The sequence below is a fragment of the Rhinatrema bivittatum genome, chromosome 1, assembly GCF_901001135.1.
Source record: "Rhinatrema bivittatum chromosome 1, aRhiBiv1.1, whole genome shotgun sequence".
NCBI classification, from domain to species: domain Eukaryota; kingdom Metazoa; phylum Chordata; class Amphibia; order Gymnophiona; family Rhinatrematidae; genus Rhinatrema; species Rhinatrema bivittatum.
Window position 1 is genome coordinate 457,512,933 of NC_042615.1, and position 23,692 is coordinate 457,536,624.

Genomic DNA, 23,692 nt, shown 5'->3' on the forward strand with positions numbered 1-23,692 from the left:
TGAACGTCCAAGATGGCAGCGAGTGGGAAAATTGGGCTCTCGACTCCGCCGTAAATCTATGGACCAAAGTATACCGAAAGAGGGTGTAGAGTGAAACCTGAAGATAAACTCATGATTGGTTCAGAATTCCTATTATTGGTGGAAGTATGGATATTTCTTGGATAACTGTTAGTAATCTTTACAAGTTACAATTTGGTTGATGCCACTTGTGTATGGTAGATTACAGATAAAATGTTCTTAGTGGATGTGTATATAGATGTGGGGAAGGTGTGAGGGGAAGGTGAGGTTGTCGGCTTCCCAGAGGGGCACTACTGATGTATCAGTGGTGGAATGTCAGGGGAGTGGGGGGAGGGAGGGGGTGGAGGGTAGGCACAGGTAGGGGGGGCGGGAGGGGGAAGGGAACAAAGGGGAAACTCAGGTTCGGGGAGCTACGAGGTATTCCTTCACAACAGCCACAAGGCAATGAGGTTCAGGGGAGGGAAGGGCTAAAGTCTACAAGAAGCAGACCTTCACGGGGTGGATATTTTTCTGATGATGTCACTTAGAGTGGTAACCCTTAATGTTAAGGGTTTAAATACGCCTCTTAAATGTAAACTCATGTTTAAGGAAGCTCTTTCTTTAAAAGCTTCCATCATCTTTATACAGGAAACTCATCTAAGAAAGAAATATGAAAGATTGTTAACCTCACCTCAATATCCGCATATGTTGTTCACGGCCAGCACGCCTAAACATAAATATACGGGGGTGGGGATTTTGCTCTCTAGGGACCTAATGGTGCAAGTTGAATCAATCCATAGTGATGAAGGGGGGAGATTTTTGGTAGTTTCTGTATCCATTAAGCTCCAGAGAGAGATATTCCACAGTCTGGATGCGTTATTATTACAATGTAAGAGTGGTATTTTGATAATCGGGGGACATTTTAACATGGGCGGCGACCCCACGCTAGATTGCTCTAAGGGTGGTAGACATTATTCTAAAGTAGATCGGAGAGCTCTTAAGAGCTTCATCATGAAATGGAATGTGGTGGACATCTGGCGGGAAAGAAACCCAGATAGTCGAGATTACTCGTTCTACTCTCCAGCTCACGACACCTATACTAGAATTGACTTTCTTTTAATAGACAAGACATTGGTGAGCAGTACATACAATGCAGGTATAGGTAGTATATAGTATGGTCTGATCACGCACCAGTTTGGTGGGAGTTTAATAGCTTGAGTTTTGATTGTGGGTGTAGGTTTTGGAAACTTAATGATTCTCTAATTAAAGATAGGGAGGTAGAACTACAAATACGAACGGCCATCAGGGACTATTTAACAACTAATGACACTAGCGACACGACCCCAGTAATATTATGGGACTGTTTGAAGGCAGTTATTCGGGGAAAAGTAATTGCGATAGCTGCTTATAAAAAGAAAGAGAAAGCCCAAAAACATAAGATGCTATGGGAACAGTTGGCAAAGGTGGTGAAGGCTCATAAACAGGCACCAACAAGGCACCTGGTTAAAGGAATTGGGAGATATTCACTATCAAATTCGTAAGCTGGAAGCAGAGGAGCTGGCTTATAATTTAGATTTAGCCAAACAAATCTATTATGAACATGGCAACAGGGCGGGGAAGTTGTTGGCGCACAAGTTAAAGGCTAGAACATCCCAGGCACAGATCATCAAAGTCAAGGCAAATGATGGGTCTCTGCTCTTGGACGGAGAAGGGATTAGGGCTCAATTTAATCAGTTTTTTTGCTGGACTATATGCTCGGGAAGAGGGAGTCTCTGGGGAGGATATAATTAAATATTTGGATGAAGTTCAGCTGCCCTGTTTAGATCTGTCTATAACGGAAGAGATAGGTCAACCTATTACTTCTGAGTAGGTTTTAGCAGCGATCACTGAGTTAAAACCAGGAAAGGCCCCGGGATTCAATGGATATACCCCACTTTTTTTACAAGAAATTCAAAGACATACTAGTAGTCCCTTTAGTCAACATGTTTAATGCTCTTGGGTCTGGTGGACACTTACTGCATGCAGTAAATGTAGCAGGCATTACTATTTTACCCAAACCTGGAAAGGATTTCACTCAATGTAGCTCCTATCGCCCGATATCACTTATTAACATTGACCTGAAACTATTAGCTAAGATCTTGGCTACTAGACTAAAAGTGGTAATTACATCCCTAATTCATGATGATCAGGTGGGATTTATGCTGGGCCAAATGGCAGGGGATAATATTCGAAAGGTGCCTAACATTGTCCATTATGCAAGAAAGAATGCCATAGCGTCCTTATTATTCGGGGTGGATGCAGAAAAGGCATTTGATAAGATGCATTGGCCCTTTCTTTTTCAGGTTATGAGAAAAGTAGGCTTGGGTGGTGGTTTTCTCCAGTGAGTGCAAGAATTATATCAAGATCCTGCTGCCTGCATAAAGGTGAATGGGGGCTATTCAGAAAATTTCCAAGTTCAACGGGGAACAAGGCAAAGGTGTCCATTGTCACCATTACTGTTCACCCTCTGCCTAGAGCCCTTGGCAGAAAAACTCAGGACAGTGGGAGAGATTCAGGGTATTTAGATACGAGATAAGAATTATAAGATCTCTCTCTATGTCGACGACATGCTCTTTACCTTGGCCAACCCGGAGAAATCCTTACATGCGTTAATATCGGAGCTTGAAAACTTTGGGTGGGTATCCGGCTTCAAAGTTAATAAAGAGAAATCAGAGCTACTCCCTATTTTCTTGTCTCAACCTCAGATTACAAAGTTAAAACAGTCCTTCCCCTTTCAATGGGCGAAACAATTGGTAAAGTATTTAGTGGTACAGATAGGATCAGAATATGGGGTTATCTTTAGCTGTAATTATTTATCATTATTCAAACAACTTGAGAAAGATCTTCAATCATGGGATAGGTTAGTGTTGTCATGGCTGGGCAGGATTGCTGCCATAAAAATGACCTTTTGCCGAAATTGGTGTATTCTTTTCAGACTCTCCCATGTATAGTGCCAGCACATTATCTCAAGGGGATGCAAGCTAACATTTTTTCTTTTATCTGGAAGCAGCGACCCCCAAGGGTTTCACGTTCAGTGCTTTATCAAAGCAAAGCAGATGGAGGCTTGGGGGTTCCTCACCTTCTTGAGTATTATGCGGCATTCTAACTCAAGGTGATGATAGACTTTCATGATCAGGTACACACTAAACAATGGGTTCAGCTAGAAAATGACATGGCTTAAGGCCTGTCGATTAGGAAGCTCTTCTGGACTGGGGGGGGGGGGGGGGGGGAGCGGATATGGCTGGATGAGGATCAGGTTTCACCATGCACTGCTACCACTATAAGTATTTGGAATCAATAGAGGTCCTTGATAGTGGGGAACCGTAGATTATTGTATTCCACCCCAATTAGAGGATGTGAAGCGTTCCCTGCTGGGAATACAGGAAAGTGGTTTCAAGACTGGGAAGATAAGGGTTTGCACTCATTGGGACAGGTATGGCAGGACCAAGGGGTGATGTCAGAATGCATTTGAAAGTCAAGTCCCCACCTGTTACTCGTCCTCAAAGACTAATCCCTATTATGATCATTCCCATCACCCAATTTCTGGGACTTTCTCTCTTCATGCTAACCCTTTTCAATGCACAATCACTCTCCAAAAAAACCCACATTCTCCACGACTACCTGATTGATGTTCACCCTGACATCTGTGCAATCACGGAAACGTGGCTTAAACCCACCGACACTGTGCTACTGAATCAACTTCCCACTCAATCCTACGACTTCTTCTCAGTCGGAGGCCTCCTTTTAGCTGCTAAAAAAGGTTTGGGGCTAACCCTACAATATACTATCTCAACAACAAAGCTCGAATTCTCCATCTTCAAATCATTACATCTTCAAATCGGCCTTATATACTCCCCTCCAGGAACCCTAGAATCCGACCCCTTGCCGTTGATCGAACTCGTAACCAAACATTTTAACGCCAACAAACCAGCCATAATCCTGGGAGACTTTAATTTACATGTGGACGCCTCTCCGCAATCCCATAATTGTGAAACCTTCCTCTCCTCACTTAGTCACCTGGGCTTCTCACAAATCATAAACAGCCCTACGCATAAAGCAGGCCACACGCTGGACCTCATCTTCATCAATGACAGTATCACCACTATCTCCAATCCCACCTGCTCCCCAGTCCCCTGGTCGGACCACAGTATCATAACAACAGCACTAGAAATCAACGAGCAACCGCCTATTACCTACCCTAAAACCACCATCCAATATAAGAAACTCTGCCCACCAGAACTACTCAGCGAGCATCTCTCCAAGGAATTATCACACTTGGACCTCTCAGACGCAAGCACCGCTACCTCTTCATGGTTCAATATCACCAGCAAGATTGCGGACCAAATTTGCCCATCCACCACCAAAGTTCTTCAACCTGCACTAGAAAACAAGAAACCTTGGTTCACACCAGAGCTGAAAGCGCTCAAATAAGAACTAAGAAAAAAAGAACAAAGTTGGAGAAAAAACCCTTCCACCACGACACAAGCTACCTACAAATCCCTCCTCAACAGTTACAGAAACACCATCCTTAGAACAAAGACTTCTATTCTAAAAAAATCCACAACTTCATCTTTGATTCCAAGGCTCTTTTTTCCTTTGTCTCAACACTCACCAAACCATCCCCCCCCTACCATCCCAGACAACCAAGCTCTCAACAAAGCAAGCGAATTGGCCATCTACTTCAAGAAAAAAATCACCACCCTGACTGATCCTCTCTCCACACTCAGTCTCCCGCCTCTTTCTGCGCTTGTGACCCTACCTCATCCAACCACAAGTCTGGAAGCATTCGAGCCCACCTCATCCCTCGAGGTAGAAAATTTCCTCAAGAACCTCAAACCATCCTCCCACCCTTTGGACCCCTTACCTACAAACCTCCTCATCTCCGTCAGGAACACTATTTCCAAACCTATCGCAGATATTATAAATATCTCCCTAACCCAAGGCCTAGTACCAAACCAGCTAAAGCTTTCAATTCTTAAACCTCTATTAAAAAAACCAAACCTACCACCCACGGACCCAGCCAATTTCCATCCCATAGCCAATTTACCGTTGATTGCCAAATTGATGGAGAAAATAGTGAACAAACAGCTTTCGGAATACCTGGAGGAAAACAACATACTGGCCCCGATGCAATACGGATTCCGTAAAACTCTGAACACTGAATCCCTCCTCATATCACTCACAGACACCATTCTATTGAACCTCAAAAATTGTCAATCCTACCTACTCGTTCTTTTAGATCTATCCGCAGCCTTTGATACGGTCAAACACACAATTCTCTTGGAACGTCTAGCAAACATAGGCATCAAGGGTCCCGCCCTCAGCTGGTTCAGATCCTTCTTAGACAACAGGTTCTTCAAAGTGAGAATAAACCATAAAAACTCTCCACCTATCCTCTCTGACCTAGGAGTCCCCCAAGGTTCCTCCCTCTCTCCAACTCTGTTCAATATATACCTTCTCCCGCTCTGTAAGCTACTTACCGACCTTAAGCTAACTCACTTCCTTTACGCGGATGATGTCCAAATATTAATCCCTATCACAGAGTCCCTTCACAAAACCCTGTCTCATTGGAATATGTGTCTACAATCAATCAAGGACCTACTATCCAGTCTCAACCTAGTTCTCAACTCCAATAAAACTGAGATGCTCATCATATCGCAGGATGACACCGCTACCCGGCTCAACCCTCCAAGCTCCATGCAACCTACAACCACTAACTTCAACCCTTCATCCGCCATCAAGGACCTAGGAACCTGGCTAGATAACCAACTTAATCTAAAAAAAATTATAAATAACACCACAAAGGAATGTTTTCATAAATTGCAAGTCATCAGAAACCTTAAACCTCTGCTTCATTTCAACGATTTCCGCCTGGTGTTACAATCTATCATTCTATCTTAGATTGATTACTGTAACTCCCTCCTGCTTGGTATCCCAGCTAACTCCATCAAACCACTTCAGATGGTACAGAATGCCGCTGCTAGAATCCTCACCAACTCTAAAAAAAGAGACCACATCACCCCGATCCTACGTTCCCTGCACTGGCTGCCCGTCAAGTTTAGAATCCTTTTCAAAGTTCTCACAATCATCCACAAAGCGACGCACAACTTAGCCCCACTCTCGCTAAGCATCCAATTAAGACCACACACATCAACCAGACCCATCAGATCCACTTACAAAGGTACACTGTATGCCCCTCCAGCGAAAACTTCAAGAAGGAGGTGAGCTCTATCTACAGCAGGTCCTCACCAATGGAACGCTCTCCCACTGGACCTTCGACTGGAACCATGCCACCCAACTTTCAAAAAAAAAACTGAAGACTTGGCTCTTCACCCAAGCCTTCCCGGACACCTTATCTCCACCTCGGACTGTTTTTTTTAACAGCTGTGCCCCTCCCCGTCACTTCCCTGATCTCTTCCCTGATCACCTGAGTGTGTGCGACTACGACAACTTCAGCCTCCATGAGGCTCTCTACTTCACCTTCATTTGTCCCCTGTTTTGCCTCTCTCTTGTAATAACCCCTCCTCCATTTCCTCGATGGGATTCCCCAGTTTAGTCCCACCTTTTGCTTTCTTGTCATCCAACCCCTTACCTGCCCCCACGCTAATACCTGCCCCCTGCTATATTTCTCTCTCTCTAGATACTAACTGGACCAGTCCTGCATTCCACCCCATCAGTTGCAACTATTGTTACTCGTTTGTACCAGCTCTTGTCAATCTCTTGTTTCTTTTCCGTTATCTGCTCCCCCTGCATACAAAGTTTTCTCTACTGTTTTAGCCCATATTGCTCTTTGTACAGCCCTTGAGCGAAGTTAACGCACCCGTTGTACCAGTTTGTGCCAAGTCCCGTTACCTCTATATTGGTTTCGCCCACGAGCGAAGTTTTCTATTGTTATTGTTTTCCATTGTTATCTATTGTTTCTATGTACAGCCCATGAGCTATGTTCTATGTACAGCCCATGAGCAAAGTTTACCGTTCACTGTAAACCGAGGTGATCTGTATCCCATACAGGAACCCTGGTATATAAAACCCAATAAATAAATAAATAAATGTCTTTTGAGGGTTTGAGAGATAAATACTGCCTCACTGACAGGGATCATTTTCCTTATCTTCAGTTAAAACATTTTCTTACTTCTAAAGACGTACGAGTAGATATGAACAAAGGAAAAACATTGATTGAAGGCTATTGTGACAAGGCTCACCTTTTTAAAAGAGCTATATCCAAAATGTATATTGTACTTAATGGGACTCTGCCACGCACTGTGGGGCATCTGAAAGCTTGGGAGACTGACCTGGAAACACCTTGACGGAGGGCGAATGGGATGCCTGCTTTCAGGAGGTGAGCCGAAGTTCTTTAGCTGCTCAATTAGTGGAGCAAAGCTATAAGATGCTGTTTAGATGGTACTTAACACCATATAAGCTACATAAAATGGGGCTTAAAAAGGACAATTTAAGCTGGAGAAAATGCGGGATGGTAGGTGATTTCTACCATATGTGGTGGACATGCCCGGTTATTAAACAGTTATGGGAGAAAGCAGAGTCTTGGCTTTGGGTTCTGCTACGTACTAACCTACACTGGACTGCACGGGGGGCCTTATTACATGACCCAATGGATGGAGTGTCCTCCCTTCAACAACCTCTCATCAGAGCGTCAGCTCTTGCAGTGAGGGGGGAAATTGTGAAACATTAGAAAGAGGCTTAGGCGCCCTCTATGACGTCGGTGCTTCAGAGACTGAAATGGACTCACTATATGGAATACCTCACTACATTACGGAGAGATAACATGCGACCATTTAATAGTATATTGTATATCTTTCAACTTTGGATTGCCTCTAATGATAGTTCAATAGATAAACCAGAGTTAGGGGGGAGGGGAGGGAAGGAGACATGGGGGGGGGGGGGGGGGACTAAAAGTTAATTTGCTATTCTACATGTATATAGGGCCAAAATGTTATGTTGATTGGTATTAGATGAGAGGCACTCAAGCGGGTAGCGATTGTTGTTGATTAAGTGTTCAAGCGCTTTTCCTCGATCTTACCTAATCTGTTTACATGGTGTATGACATCTGTTGTATTTCAAATTCAGTTCATGAACATATACTGTGAATGTATTAGTTATTCTAAGTTTGCTCTTTTGTTATCACTCAATAAACAGATAATTACAAAAAAAAAGAAAAAAATATTTGACACACCAATCTAAGACTTTAGGGAAAAAAAAACAAAAATCGAGTGGAATAAGTAAGAACTTTAGTCTGCTTCAATCCAAAATAGGGAGAAGTTATTTATCATGTTATGTGGTTTTATTCTGTATGTTTGAATTGTAAGCCACTATGGGCCTTGGTATTAATGGCCTATAAATACCAATAAATAAGGAGGGAGGAATAGATCTCTCCTTCTGTGTTGCAAAGCTGTCAGGCTGTGGCATTGTGCCATCTTATTTGGAATGGCTCTAATAGCCGCTTATCTGATAGGCATGCAAAATGTTCTGGTAGACAAGGTAATTGCCAACTAGGTGCTCATGAGTGATCCCTGAGTCAGCATCTTTTTTTGTGGGGAACTTCCATGATGGATCTGTTTATGACAGAAGGTACCAGCATTCTGCTCCAGAAAGAGATTAGAAAGCAAACTGATGTTAAATAAAATCATAAAAACATAACAGACAACAGGACCAACTAAAACATTCATATACTATCTAAAATAAAGCCTAGGAAAAGATAAGCAACATCTAAAAAACTTAAAATATTGAGAACAGTATCACTAAAATACTTTAAAAAAAAAAGGCAAAGAACAGGCTAAAACAAAAGTCCAATCTAAATGTAAATCTAATTAAAAACCTGTTTAAATAAATATGTTTTTAAAACAGTTTTAAATCTCTTTGGAGAGCCTATTGACCTAATTTCCAACTGAAGGGTATTTCAGTAACTGGGTGATGTGACAGAAAATGCATGTTCCCTAGTTTTGCATAGCTTTGCCTGTTTAACAGAAGGGACGTCAAGCAATACCATCTGAGAGGATCTCAGGGCTCTTCCTGGGTTGTACACTTGTAGCATTGCATTTGCCCAAGGCAAATAATTATTGGCCACAAGTGTGAGTGTTAACATGGCCATCTTACATTTGATTCTCCACTGAACAGGGAACCAGTGGAGGCTGGCAAGATCAGGAGAAATGTGGTCAGTTTTACTGCAGCCAGTGATTAATCGCGCCACAGAAAAATGTTGAACCCTTCCGCCCAGACTCCCACTTCTTGAACGACTTCAAGGCATTCTGCGTAACAATGGCCAGGACTAGCTCATCATCACTACTGTCGGGGGAAGAACCAGAGTCGGAGTCACTGATAGAGATCGCTGCCTTACTTCTGCTCACTCCCTGGGGGCTGACCTGGCATTCCGCAGTGACAGAGTCCTCTGAGGTCTGCATAGGAGGCTTAGCTCCTCCTGCACATGCGACTGTCTCCGGTGTCCAGTCTCACCATGCACTGCCTTAGCCAGTCTGTGCCGTACGCCTTCGCCTGCTCGCAAAGCTCAGACATCAGCTCTTTAATATCGGATTGGTTTGCCCGAGCAGAGTCACTAGCTGGTGATCACGGTTAGACAAACCTTTCCTTCCTCACGACGCCGCATCTGCAACCCGGTTACTCTTTAGTACTCTTCCTTTCTTTTGACACCTTATTCTTCTGGGCCACTGTCCTCGCCCTGTTAATTCGAGATTGAGGTCAAACTGCCAACACATCTTTTCACTTCGGGGCCATAGCAACATCTCACAACTGACGCAACTGAAGTTCTCAATGCAAGGGCCGCAAGAAATGGAGCATGGCAGGAAACATTGCTCTTCAAAATTCGAATAAGTTATATTGTTCAATTAGAACCTGTCCCTAACCAGCTTGGCCGCCCAAAACCAGCATGGCCAACTTAATCAACATGGTCGCCCTCATCCAACATGGTCGCCCTCATCCAACATGGCTGCCCTTAAACTAACGAACCATGGCTGCCCCTGATAAACATGGATCCTTTAAAGAACATGTCCGCCCTTACCTTCCTGGTTGCCCTCAGCCAAATTGACTACCCAAGAAAACAGAGACAGCAGAGACTGGCTTCGCTTCACTAGATTCTGCTGACTTGTAACGAACCAAGGGCCTCTGCTAACAAGCATAGCCATGCCTCTCTCATGTGGCACGACACTAGCTGACCCAACGAAAGGGAGCCTGGGCAGCCCATCCTTTTGCCCCTGATCCACACAAGGACTCAAAATGCATGCAACTCAACAATAAAGTTCACAATAAAGATCCCATTACTTTGGTTTTTTTGCCTGATGCCTGACCCTTAGGACGACCACAGCCCCCATCCCTCTGCCTGACGCCGACCTGTCTTGCTCAGCTCGTGCTCCTGAAAATGCCTCCACAAAGAACCCGTCCTCCCTACATCACTTCTCACGGTCACCCGATCACCTAACTTCTGCTCATCAGTGCCACTGCTCGCTGCTGCAACCCAAAGCCGCTGTGCACTAGCCGTCGGCATGGAGGCGCAGTGGAGGTGGACTGATCATCTAGGCTGCAAGAAGCAAAGAGTTTTTTGGTTGTACTTATGCTGGCCGCTGGCGGCAGTTCGCGGAAAGGCGGGGCAGAACAACAAAGACAACCACCGCCCTTCCAAAGGAATGTTGGGATTGCGACGGCCTGGCCTGGCCAAAGGCACAGGAGCACCCCAAAAGAAACCTACCCAAATCAAATCATGCCCTTCTCTCCGTTGCCCGAAAGCCAGAGTTGCGATGCAGGGGACGAAGTGGATGCTCACTGCTGATATGCTGATTCGGCTAACACGCCGGGCAAAAGCAGAGCCTGCCGAAGCGCGGCTCCTTTTTGAGCCCCAGCCATGACCAATCGTGTGCCGCCCTTCTCCCCATTACGACATCCCTCTCCCCACCCCCTCACACTCCTCCCATTCCCTACCAGACCCACTACTCTAGCGTGTCTCCCGGCCCACCCCACCCCCATTGTATCCCGCTCCCTCACCAAGTTGCAGAGTCTAAAGCATGGCTATCTGATTTATTGGTTTGAATTGGAAAAATGTAATTGATAACCTAAGTTCTGAAAACCTTTAGAGTAAAATGCATTGCCCTCTACTGTGGGAGACTGGTGTTTAATTTTTTTCCTAGGAGGGATTATGAGCCCTGTTAAATGAGCTCCCCAATCTAACAAGCCCATACAGTAAACTGCGCGGGAGAGCCGGCACTCCAAGGCGCGCGCCCGCTCTCCCAACACGCGCCCAGGCACCTCTCCCTCCCTCCCCTGGAAGCTCCTGCGATGGCAGATAGAGCAGAGTACAGGCTCTCTTTTATGCTATGCTGAAGAGACCATTTCTTCAGCCAAAAATACCATCTCCAGGATCAATTGTCTAGCACTCACCCCTTAAATGCCTCCATTGTGGTCTCGCACTACTGCAGGCAGACTCCTTTCAGCAGGGCTTCAGATTTCTTCCATACCTTCTTCGTTTTTTTTTTATCTTTACTTTTCTGAAAGCTCGCAACAAAAAAAAACCCACTCTCTTCTCATTTTAAAGAGATAGGAAGGAGCTTAACCAGAAGGCAAAAGACAATGAGCAAGGATGGGGAGAATTGGGGAGGTGTGGGAGGTGGAAGAGGAGAATAAGGAAAATACCCTTTACTCCCTACCCAAAATGCTGGAAGTCCCCCTGGTTCTGATTACGCTCTACCGTAGGAGGGACATTATGCCTTTCGCTACAGGAGCTGCTTGAATTGATAAGGTTGACTTTCTTTTTTACTCAACACACAATTAAACTCTGGAATTTGTTGCCAGAGGATGTGGTTAGTGAAGTTAGTGTTGCTGGGTTTAAAAAAGGATTGGATAAGTTCTTGGAGGAGAAGTCCATTACCTGCTAGTTGACTTAGAAAATAGCCACTGCTATTACTTGCAATAGTAGCATGGAATAGACTTAGTTTTTGGGTACTTGCCAGGTACTTATGGCCTGAATTGGCCACTGTTGGAAACAGGATGCTGGGCTTGATGGACCCTTGGTCTGACCCAGTATAGGCATGTTCTTATGTTCTAAAAGTCACTGCTATTGATGGCAGCGGTAGCATGGGATCTACTTAGTGTTTGGATACTTGCCAGGTACTTGTAGCCTGGATTGGCCACTGTTGGAAACAGGATGCTGGGCTTGATGGACCCTTGGCCTGACCCAGTATAGCAATTTCTTATGTTCTTACTGGAATCTCTAGCCTCACTTGACTAAAGGAGGAAGTACAAGACTTTCACTACAGAAGCAGCCCACTGAAGATTCGAAACCTATTTAGTCTCAGACTACAGCATAGGATACTTGCCTTCTATCTACTGGAAACAGAGAATACTGGCAAGCTGAGGTCAGTACGGATGCATATAAGGGGTGATGTCAGCAAACGTGTTGATTTCTGTCTCCATCTGCTGTCTAGTGAGCTTAACCCATTCATCTGGTCTGGTTTGACTGGATGAAGGAAAAAGTTCAGTTTCTGCATACTACTTCCAACAAACCATCCACTGGCAATAGGACTAATAAAATTTACTCATTTCACACAGACTGCTGAAAAGACAGCATGATTGTTGGTCCCTAAGAATTGAGCCCAACTTGAACTGGAGGCCTACTGTTGAAAAACTACCATTGTCAATCTAGGTATGAAAAATAGATTTTCTGTTGGCAATCTAGGTATGAAAAATAGATTTTCTGTTAAACATATTTATACCTATATACTATTTTGGAAATCAGTTATATGTACCTAGCCAGTTTATGCATTTAATCTGTTGCAATGTACCATGTCATTATAAGGTGGGCCTTAGACATCATGTTATATGTAAACCGATGTGATATGTCAAATCAAATGTCGGTATAGAAAAATAAATAAATAAACAAACAAACAAACAAATAAATAAATAAATTGCACAATTTTCCGTATCAGAATATATTCTTTTAGTTTGCCAGGTTGAAGGGGCTGCACCAGAATGTCATGACTGGGGTAAATTAAGAGAGTTATGTTCATGGTTTTCAACTTTTTTTTTTAATCAACCTGTTATTTTGCAAAGTTGTAAGTTATGTGCCTGATTAGAGCAACACCAATAAATTAAAAAAAAAAAGTTATAAATAACTTTCCTTTTCCAGTATAAAACAATTCTGTTAGACTAGTACAGATGCTGTATTTTGATATAGTGCCAAAAGTCATGAATATGACTAGGCAGTGAAAAATCACCTGGCTTATCTTACTTAGATGATATATATTCACAAAAATAGCATCTCAAAGAAAAAAAAACAGTAACAGAAAGAGGAGATTGTAATACTGATCTGCATAAAAAAGGAAAAAATGCAGTTTTTTAATTCAGCTACTAAAATTGTATTTAACCAGTTTGTTCTACTAACAAATATTCTCATCGATTATGCTCTATCAGTAGCTGTTTTTCTCAAGTTTATTTTTTTCCTAAAACATTTTAAAATAAAAAATAAATTCCAGATTTTCTGTATAGCAGAGTTGCTTGCCTGTAACAGATGTTCTCCAAGGACAGCAGGATGTTAGTCCTCACACATGGGTGATATCATCAGATGGAGCCTGGTATGGAAAACGTTGACTGACACACTGAGCATGCCCAGCATGCCACCATCCACGTGGAGTTCCTCTTCAGTCTTATAACACAGCATTTGCGAAAAATAAAATAAACAGAAAGAAATCCAACTGTGCGGGGTGGTGGGAGGGTTTCATGAGGACTAATATCCTGCTGTCCTTGGAGAACACCTGCTACAAGTAAGCAACTCTGCTTTCTCCAAAGATAAGCAAGATGGTAGTCCTCACACATGGGTGAATATGTAGCTACAGACTGCTCCCAACATGTGCAGCATTTAACGGGTGCAAACGTGCACAACAACTAGAGCTGCAAGAAGATGGGGAGCAAGCTTGCACCCAACAAAGAGCCCGAGGTACGAAGCGTTGGGTTTTCATGGCTGAAATAGATTACAGAGGACCGAATGAACGAAATGACTGTCACGCCGTTCATCCTAGTCCATATAATAATGAGACAGAAACGTGTGAAGGGAACTCCAAGTTGCCGCCCTGCAGATCTCGTGTACAGGTACTGCATGCAAGGGAGCTACTGAAACTGATATGGTTCGAACCGAATGAGCCTTGATGTGGCCCTCAAGCTGTAGTCCCACTTGTGCACAGCAGAAAGAAATAGAATCTGCTAGCCAATGGAATAAGGTTTGTTTGGACACTGCGATTCCCAACCTGTTTTTATCGAAGGAGACAAAGAGTTGAGTGGACAGGTGGTGAGGTGCTGTTCATGCCAGGTAAAAGGCCAAGGCCCTTTTACAATCCAGAGTGCGCAGGGCACGCCCACCCTGGTGAGAGTGTAGTCTTGGAACAAAGGTAGGCAATACAATGGTTTGAATGAGATGGAATTCCATGACCACCTTAGGAAGGAACTTCGGGTATGTACACAAGATCACCTTATCATGACCAAATTTTGTATAAAGTGAATACAACACCAATGCCTGAAGCTCACTGACCCTGTGCGCTGAGGTGACCGCCACCAAGAAGATGACCTTCCAAGACAGGTACTTCAGATTGCAAGATCATAGGGGCTCAAGGTCATAGGGGCTCATGAGATAGGCTAAGACCACAATGAAGTCCCAAGAGAGCGTTGGGAGCTGTGTCGGAGGCTTAAGTTGCAACAAGCCTTGCATAAAATGCCCCACAAGTGGATGGGCAGAAATGGAAGTGTGATCCAGTCATCCCCTGATGGCACTGAGGTGAACTCTCACCAAAGTGGTTTTCAAGCCAGCCTCGGAGAGGTGCAAAAGGTAGTCTAAAAACTTTGGTGGGAAACATGAGAATGGGTCCAGACCATGCCCTTCACACCAAACAGAGAACCTCTTCCACTTAAGATTGTAAGACCTTCTCATAGAAGGCTTCCTGGACTCCAGGAAAACCCGAGACACACCGTCCAAAAGGCCCAGGGCTGCATGGTCACCTGGTCAACATCCATGCCATGAGGGATAAGGCTTGGAAGTTGGGGTGGCACAGTGTGCCCTGGTCCTGCGTGATTATATGAGGAGCAGTCCCCAGCCGGATTGGAGGGCATGAGGCCAATTCCCGCAAAGGCGGGAACCAAATCTGGTAAGACCAAAAAAGGCGTGATCAGGATCATGGTGCCTCGGTCCTATTGGAGCTTTTGAAGTGTCTTTGAGACCACTGACAGGGGACGATAAGCGTACAGGAGACTGTGCCCCAGTGACGTGAAAAGGCATCCAACACCGATCCCCTGCCCGCTCTGCCTAGGGAGCAGAATCGATCCACTTTCTTGTTCTCTGGGGAAGCGAACAGATCTATGTCCGGGGTCCCCCATAATGTAAGATGTGGTTTGCAACCGCCTGTTTCAGGGATCATTCGTGGGGCCGGAAGGCTCCGACTCAATGAGTCTGTCAAGATGCTGTCCATCCCCGGGAGGTACACGTCTTGGAGGAAGATGCCCCTCGAAAGAGCCAGGACAAAATCTGCACTGCCTCTTGGCAGAGGAGGTACGATCCCATCCCCCCTTGATTGTTCAAATAACACATCGTCACTTGATTGTTGGCTTGAACCAGGATTACCTTGTTGATCAATTGCTCCCGGAATGCCCTCAGGGTGTAACAGATTGCTCATAGCTCCAGGAAGTTTATTTGGAAATACCGCTCCTGCTCATACCAAGGACCCTGGGTGCTGAGACCTGCAAATTGGGCACCCCTACCTGTGTGCGACGCATCTGTGGTGAGGACAATCTGGGGCTGAGGGGCCCAGAAAAGCATCCCCTTTCTCCAGGTTGGATAGGGCTTCCCACCACTTGAGGGATTGACGAAGTGGAGTGGTGACCATGACGTGAGCCCAAGATCCTGACACCACTGTGAGCGCAACGTCCACCGTGCCCTGCACATGTGTAGCTGAGTGAAAGATGAGACATGAACCATTGCTACCATGTGTCCCAGAAGGCGCAGAAATTGGTGCGCCAAAACATGAGGGCAGCAGGATACTACCTTTTCCAGAGACGTGAGGGCCATTGCCCGGACTCAGGGTAAGAAGGCCTTCTTCTGGACAGTATCAAATCAAGCTCCAATGAAATCCAAATGGAGAGATAGTTGGAGATGGGATTTCAGATAGCTGATTAGAAATCCCAGGCCTTCCAGGGCGCATAAGGTGGAATGCAGGGAGTGTAAAGCCCCCTGCCTGGAATCACTCTTGATGAGCCAATCATTGAGGTAAGGGAAGACATGCGATCCTTGCCTCCTGAGATAGGCTCCCACCACCGCCAGGTGTTTTGTGAAGATGTGAGGTGCTGATGCCAGGCCAAAAGGCAGCATCCGATACTGGTAGTGCTCCTCTTCTACCATGAATCGAAGATACCTCTGCGGGATAAATGGGGATTGGGCGTATGCGTCTCTCAGATTGAGGGAGCAGAGCCAGTTCCCAGCTCTGAGGAAAGGGATCAGGGTTCCCAATGAGACCATCTTGAATTTTTCTCTGACAAGAAAACGATTCAATGCCCTTAGGTCTAGAATGGGGCAAAGGCCTCCAGTTTTCTTGGGAAACAGGAAATACCTGGAGTAGAACCCCGCTCCCTGCTGGCTTGGCAGCACTGGTTCAACCGCTCGAACCATTGAGGGCAGAGAGCTCCACTCAGAGTATCTGCTGGTTCTCTGTACCACTCCACTGAGGACATGGTGGAGAATGGGGAGGAGTCCATTGGAAATACAACCTATACCCCTGCCTCACAATAGACAGGACCCATTTGTCTGAGGTGACAGAAATCCATCGGTCGGCGAAGAGCTGCAGGTGGCCCCCCACTGGGAGGTCAGCTACCTGGGGTAGGGCTTGCTGGCACAAACCTCATGGCGGTGTTCTGAAGTGGGACAGGGGCCAGTCGAGGGGCATGGGGCTGCCATACCTTTGATCTAGTTGGCGCCTGCTGGGGGTCTTGTTCTGGGTACCGGCGGATAATACTTCCATGGCTGGTAAAAAGAGCATCTTGTATACTGCCTGGGAGGCTTCTTGCCTAAGGGCTGGGTGTCCGATGTGCTGGCTGACAACTGTTGAAGGGTTTCACGATAGTCCTTTAGTTGTGCCACAGCATCTTTAATTTTATCCCCAAAGAGGTTCTCCCCTGTACAGAGAAGATCTGCCAGATGATCCAGCACTTTGGTTTGGAGGTTTGAAGCACGCAGCCAGACCATGCGACAAGCCCCAATGCCGGCCACCACAACCCTCATTGTGGTTTCAAACATGTCATTTGCAGAGCAGGCCTCGTGCTTCCCGCAATCCAGGCCCATTTGAAGAACCTTCTGGAACTCATCCTGAAATTGTTGTGGGAGGTGTTCCACCAAATCTTGGACTTGTATCCAGAGATTTCTGGAGTATTGGCCCATATAAAGTTGATAGCAGGCAAACCTGGCTGCCAACATTGAGCCCTGAAATACGCACCGTCCAAGAGCGTCCAGAGCTTTGTGCTCATGACCTGGGGCAGCCGAGGCATGAGTCTGAAACCACTTTGCCTTCTTCAAGACTGATTCTACTACCACTGACTGATTTGGAAGCTGACGGCAGTCAAAATCTGTGGTGGGCTGGACTAGGTAAACCGCATCTATCTTCCGGTTCACTGGAGGGATGGAGATGGGATGTTCCCAGAGCTGGATGATTAGCTCCTTAAAAATGTCATGTACTGGCATAATCACGACTTCTTTAGGAGCGTCAATAAATTGCAGGATCTCCAATATCTTATGTCTAGAATCCTGCTCTGTTGATAGTGTTGCGCCCGTCGGTCGCAGATGGCTGCAACCTCTGCTGCTCACCTCTCTTTTCCCTGCACCAGCGATTCTCAGAGCCATGGTGGCCTCAGCCTGCAAGCGCCACCTTCCTCGGCGTCCCCGGGATGGCATGGGCGATCCCATCCGCCATCTTGAAGCGGGGATTACCTAGGGCACGCGCACGCCAGACCCTCTCTTATTCACATCATGGCGGGAACCTCAGGGGCGTCCCCTCCGCATGACGTTACCTGCAAACGTATTTAACCTATCCAGCCTATGCTTGCTACAAGTTAGCAAGGACTTCCCTTCCTGCTTATTCCACTTCTCTTGGAGATGCTTCACTTCACTACTCTGAACTCGTTCCTGAACTCCTGGACTTAGAACACCTTATGTACCCGCTCTTCGGGGGCCTTGTCACGTTCTGGCTATCTGCTCGGAGGGCCTTCCTGCCTGAAGAATCCATCTATCCTTTTTGGGATCCTGCCTAGTTCAGCCTTGTGAATATGCTTCTTTTTCTACCAGCTTGCTGACGGAACTGCCGGTGTATCTCGTGCCTCGGGCCACTACCGTGCTCATCTCAGCTGCCTTCTTCTACACTTCGGAGTGAGTACAGTCATCTACCTTGCTCCACGACCTCCTGCACCTCTCTGAACTACTACTCACAGATTTTCGGCATACCCTGCACTGCGGGCCACTACTGGATCTACCCTGAGAGGTGTGTCATTGGAGAGGAGTTCCTGGCGTACCCTGCTCTGCGGGCCACTACCAGGGATATTATCATTGAGCAACCTCACTATGCTGGACTGTATCTTCATTCCACTCTGTGGGCATTACCCACGTTCTAGTCTAATAAAGTCTCTTACTTCTGTGTCCGTCTCAGCTGAGGCCACGCCTATCATAGTGAGTCCCCACAGGGCTCCTCCCTGTGGGTGGAGTCAGCTCTCACTACGATCCAGGGTCCACAACCATACCAGATTATAACAGATAACCAGAAAGGCACAGACTCTGCCATGGCCTTAACAAATCCAGAAAAAGTCAGATCCTCTGGTGGGGACTTACGTCTCTCCTCTAGTGGAGAGGGTTCGGAAGGCAAGTCCTCAGATTACTCTGTGGAGGAAAATGATGCCTCTACCTTCCAAGGATTGTATGGGGCTTCCTCCTCACTTTGAACACCCGGGGACACATGAGGTGGGGCCCCCCTCCGTGTCTTACGCCACGACACTGGAGGCCTTGGGGGCATCAGTGGAATCGAAGTCGGCACCGAAGGCATCGATGAAATCCAGGGGCGCATTGGCACCAATGGATCTGTAGGCATTGGGAGCACCGTGGGAACCGAGGGCTCGAAGGGCACCAGCCCGAAAGCCCCAGGAAGGCTAGCTGCTGTTTGGGGGGTCATGCATGGTCTCGGAGCAGATAACCCCGATGGACCTTCCTCATTTGAGGAATCACTCACCAGGATGGGAATTGGTGGAGGTCGCATCGAGGCCCCCTTCGATAAGGAAAGGACTCAGGGTATCGGGGCTGGCTGTGTCAGTAAGACAGCGAGCAACAGGTCCAGCTGTTCCAACAAAGGCGTAAACACCACTGGAGTCTGCTCCTGCGGCGGTGGTGGTCCCGGTGGAACTTGAGGCTCAATGCCCTGACGGGCTCGCCAACTGCTAGTCACACATGTCTCTCCAATTCTTCCTCAAAGGCTGCTGAGGATAGAACTACTTGTGGAGGAGGAGGTAACTGCATTGGATCATCCCCGGAGTCATTGGGGAGGACAGAACCCTCCAACGGCATTGGTGGGGACCGTTGAGATTCCTTGGGAAGTCCAGAGGGAATTACATCCTCCACTCAGGATTGCTTCGGTGGAGGCACAGATGACGTCGGTGCCTTTCCATGGTCAGACGTCTTCGATGAGGAAGACCAGTGCCGGTGCTTACTGGACCTTTCCTGGTGTTCACCTTGGTCCTTCTCTGAAACTGATGGAGATGAAGAGGAACCTGATCTGGAACATGAGGATATCAATCTTGCTCAGTCCCCTGCACCTATCTCAAGACCATGGCTCAGTACCGGAGGGGACATCGAGGGGGTCGTGGCTCACACTCCCTTTCCTTGCAGTGTGGCATTCCCAGACGCCGAAGTCAATGGTTCTGATATTTTAGTGATGAACAGTTTTTTCCATTTTGTCCAGGTGTGCCTGATGACCCTTGGGGGTCATCTGGGCACAAAGGTCGCAGCCACGGACATCATGCAGTGCCCCCAGGCACAAGACACAGACCTCTTGGGGGTCTGTGATGGACATGGTCCGGTGACATTGGGGGCAGTGGCGAAAGCCGAATGATGCCATAGCAAAAAGAATGTGGCACATGGTCGATGCCTGGCGGCCACCAGGAGGCAACAGCATCAGGAATTGACATAGAAGTACTGCAAAAACTTACCAATACTGAGAGAAAAAGACCTGAAAAACACAGAGGGACCCAATAGGACTTGAGAAAGAAGAAAGAACTAGTTTTCACAACAAAAAAGTGCAAGCGCCACAGCCAAGAGGCTTCAGCTTCGCGGAAAAAGGCTGAAGTGGGACCCCATGTGGACACGTGGATGGTGGCATGTTGGGCATTCTCAGTGTGTCAGTCAAACGTTTTCCATGCTGGACACCATCTGATGATGTCACCCATGTGTAAGGACTACCATCCTGTATGTCCTTGGAGAAAAAACGATTTTCAGAGTGATCCATTCAAATGGTCAAATAAATTAATTAGTATTTATAAATGAAAAGTTAATTTGGCTGTTTTCATTACTGAATAAGGATTTGCATCCATTTCCATATGCTTTGGTAGTTTATGAACACAAACATATATGCATCAAATTTGACTTTATGTAGACAAAACAGGATTTACACACTTAGGGGCGGATTTTCAGAGCCCTGCTCACGTAAATCCGCCCAAAACCGGGCGGATTTATGCGAGCAGGGCCCTGCGCGCCGGTAAGCCTATTTTACATAGGCCTACCGGCGCGCGCAGAGCCCCGGGACTCGCGTAAGTCCCGGGGTTTTCGGAGGGGGCGTGTCGGGGGGCGTGTCGGGGGCGGGCCCGAACCGCGCGGCGTTTTCGGGGCGTGTCGGGAGCGTTCCGGGGGCGGGCCCGGGGGCGTGGCTACGGCCCGGGGCGGCCCGGGGGCGTGGCCGCGCCCTCCGGACCCGCTCCCAGGTCGCGTCCCGGCGCGCAGGAGGCCCGCTGACGCGCGGGGATTTACGCCTCCCTCTGGGAGGCGTAAATCCCCCGACAAAGGTAAGGGGGGGGGTTTAGACAGGGCCGGGCGGGTGGGTTAGGTAGGGGAAGGGAGGGGAAGGTGAGGGGAGGGCAAAGGAAAGTTCCCTCCGAGGCCGCTCCGATTTCGGAGCGGCCTTGGAGGGAACGGGGGTAGGCTGCGCGGCTCGGCGCGCGCCGGCTATACAAAATCCATAGCCTTGCGCGCGCCGATCCAGGATTTTAGCAGATACGCGCGGCTCCGCGCGTATCTACTAAAATCCAGCGTACTTTTGTTTGCGCCTGGAGCGCAAACAAAAGTAGGCTATTCGCGCGCCTTTTAAAATCCGCCCCTTAGCCTATCAAAAAAATGCACAGAAGAGAAAAAGTAGAAATGAATGAATGAATAAACCAAACCAGAACACGTATGTAGGCATATCCCTACTAGCCAACATTAACAAAACTGCTTTTATTAAGTGGCTAATGACATCATCGGATATATTACATTCAAATGAATACAAATACTCACTGTAATGGGTGTACATACTTTAGAAAAGGGTTCTCGGACTGAAAACGTTTATTTAAAGTATCTGATTTCAGAACCTAACATAGGCATAAATTACACCATTGTTTATAGGCACGAGTAATGTGACCAAGGGATGAGGAACAGGTTTGGAATAGCTTACTTCTGTATAGTCAACTAATATGTCTGCAGTACACCACATTTTGGAATCCAAAAGCAATATTCAGCACGGCCATACTTTTACTATTTACCGAAGTAGCACTTTGTAATCTTACCCTTTGTCTGTTTATAATGCTTTGCACCAAAAAGACTACTGGATTGCCTGCTTTTCGGATGGCTTCCACTGCTTGCTTATGGCTAGAATCTCTGAGGTCAGTTCCATCCACCTAAAATGGAAATTTAAGATTAACATCACAAAGAAATTCAGAATTCAAACAGCACAGTTTCAGGTCATGACTGGTTCTAAGTGATGTTTGATAAATCAATGCATAATCCTGGCACAAAAGTACTTCAAAAGCTTTGACAAAGCAAAAGCAAAGCTGTTTACCTGTACCATGTGTTCTTCGTGGTATAGGTAAACAGGATAAATCTGCCCCACGAGTGGGTGGCATCACTTGATGGCATCAAGATGGATGGTCTCCCAGAAAATTCTGACCCACATTTTTAATTGCTGAAATCTATTCTTTTTTGCTTTAAGATATTGTGCAAGTAGAAGACCGTTCTTATCACTCTCTGCATAGTATCTTCCTTGTTTCTGCATAAATAATACATTTCCAGCATGTTGACTACAAATCAAACATTTGTATTTTAACTGTTGCAACATCAGCAATAACAAATGTTCTTTTTTATGAATATATTGATGTATTAAATGTTTGATTTGTTGTTCTAACTGCTTCAACTCCTTTCCTCAATTTATTTTTCACACTAGCAAAATTTATAAGGACGCCCCTGAGACTCACTTTAAATTATTGTGTTTCCCAGCTGCTGAAACTGAATATGAATCATTGAACCCAAAATATGCATTACATAGTAACATAACAACATAGTAATGAAGGAAGAAAAAGACAAAATGGTCCATCCAGTCTGCCCAAAAGGTTTCTTAAGGTAGTAACTGCTGCTCTATGAAGGTTACCCCCATGCCTTCCATTAAGGGAGGTAACTGCCGCTCCGTGCCATTTAACCCAAGCCTTATGTTAAGATTAGTGATATTTACAATCAAAACCAAGCAACTGTCAAATTCATAACAAAATTACTGCTAGCAATATTTTTACGGGGTGAGCAGCCATCTTGATAATTCAGATAATGCTCCTTGAACATGCTCTGCTTTTGGACTTGACCATAGAAACATTCCTGTGGCTTTCCCCCCTAATGTCTGCGTATCAGTATCCAAGATTGTAAAAGTGGGGGGCCCAGCATTGGCTGCTTCTAAATCCAATTCCCTCCCTCACCCCCGCACAATGTCAAAGCTCTTTCTATTATAAGTCTAAAATCTTTCTTTTCTAATAGACCAGAATTAAATCTCTAAAAAGAGGTACTTTTACCCTTATGACCCCACTAGATAAATTATTGCCACGAGATCTGTAACCATGAGTATGCCAACCATATACACTGAAGATAGGGATAATAAAATAATCTCTTCTGGTACATGACAATGGGGGCTAAGTAGACTGTACACTCTTCCTTTTGGGTGCATAGCCTTCAGTGGACAACCAGTCCACCCTCCAACATAACAGAGTTGATAAAAACAAACTGTCTCCACTATCTTTAACCAGAGAACATCTATCCATTGCCACAGTGAAAGGATGGTTGAAGTCCCTTCCTATTAATCACTACCTACTGTCACTTTATTGGCCACATCTCTAAAAAATCTGTAGAGAAACCATGTTCAGAGCATACACACAGTATGTTTGTTTTATTTTATTGGGTTTGTTCTTTTGTGAGCTACCTAGTGCTATTGCATAGGTAGCATATAAATAAAGTAATCTGTAACCTGTACATAGAAAACATTATTTTTGTATCAGCTCAAAAATTGTCTGTACCTTTCATCCTTCTGTATTTGAGCACTGAGACATTAAGATACTAATCTAATACTAA

The 23,692-nt window shown here is 45.9% G+C and overlaps 1 protein-coding gene across 5 annotated transcripts in view; it reads right to left on the reverse strand.

Moving 5' to 3' along the window:
* MPDZ (multiple PDZ domain crumbs cell polarity complex component) overlaps positions 1 to 23,692 on the reverse strand; it is a 662,189-nt gene that overhangs the window by 257,024 nt on the left and 381,473 nt on the right. For all 5 annotated transcript variants that reach the window (XM_029605550.1, XM_029605570.1, XM_029605559.1 and 2 more), the window contains one exon: positions 21,874 to 21,984. In XM_029605550.1, the coding sequence (XP_029461410.1) occupies positions 21,874 to 21,984 (111 nt within the window). The remainder of the gene's footprint in view (positions 1 to 21,873; positions 21,985 to 23,692) is intronic.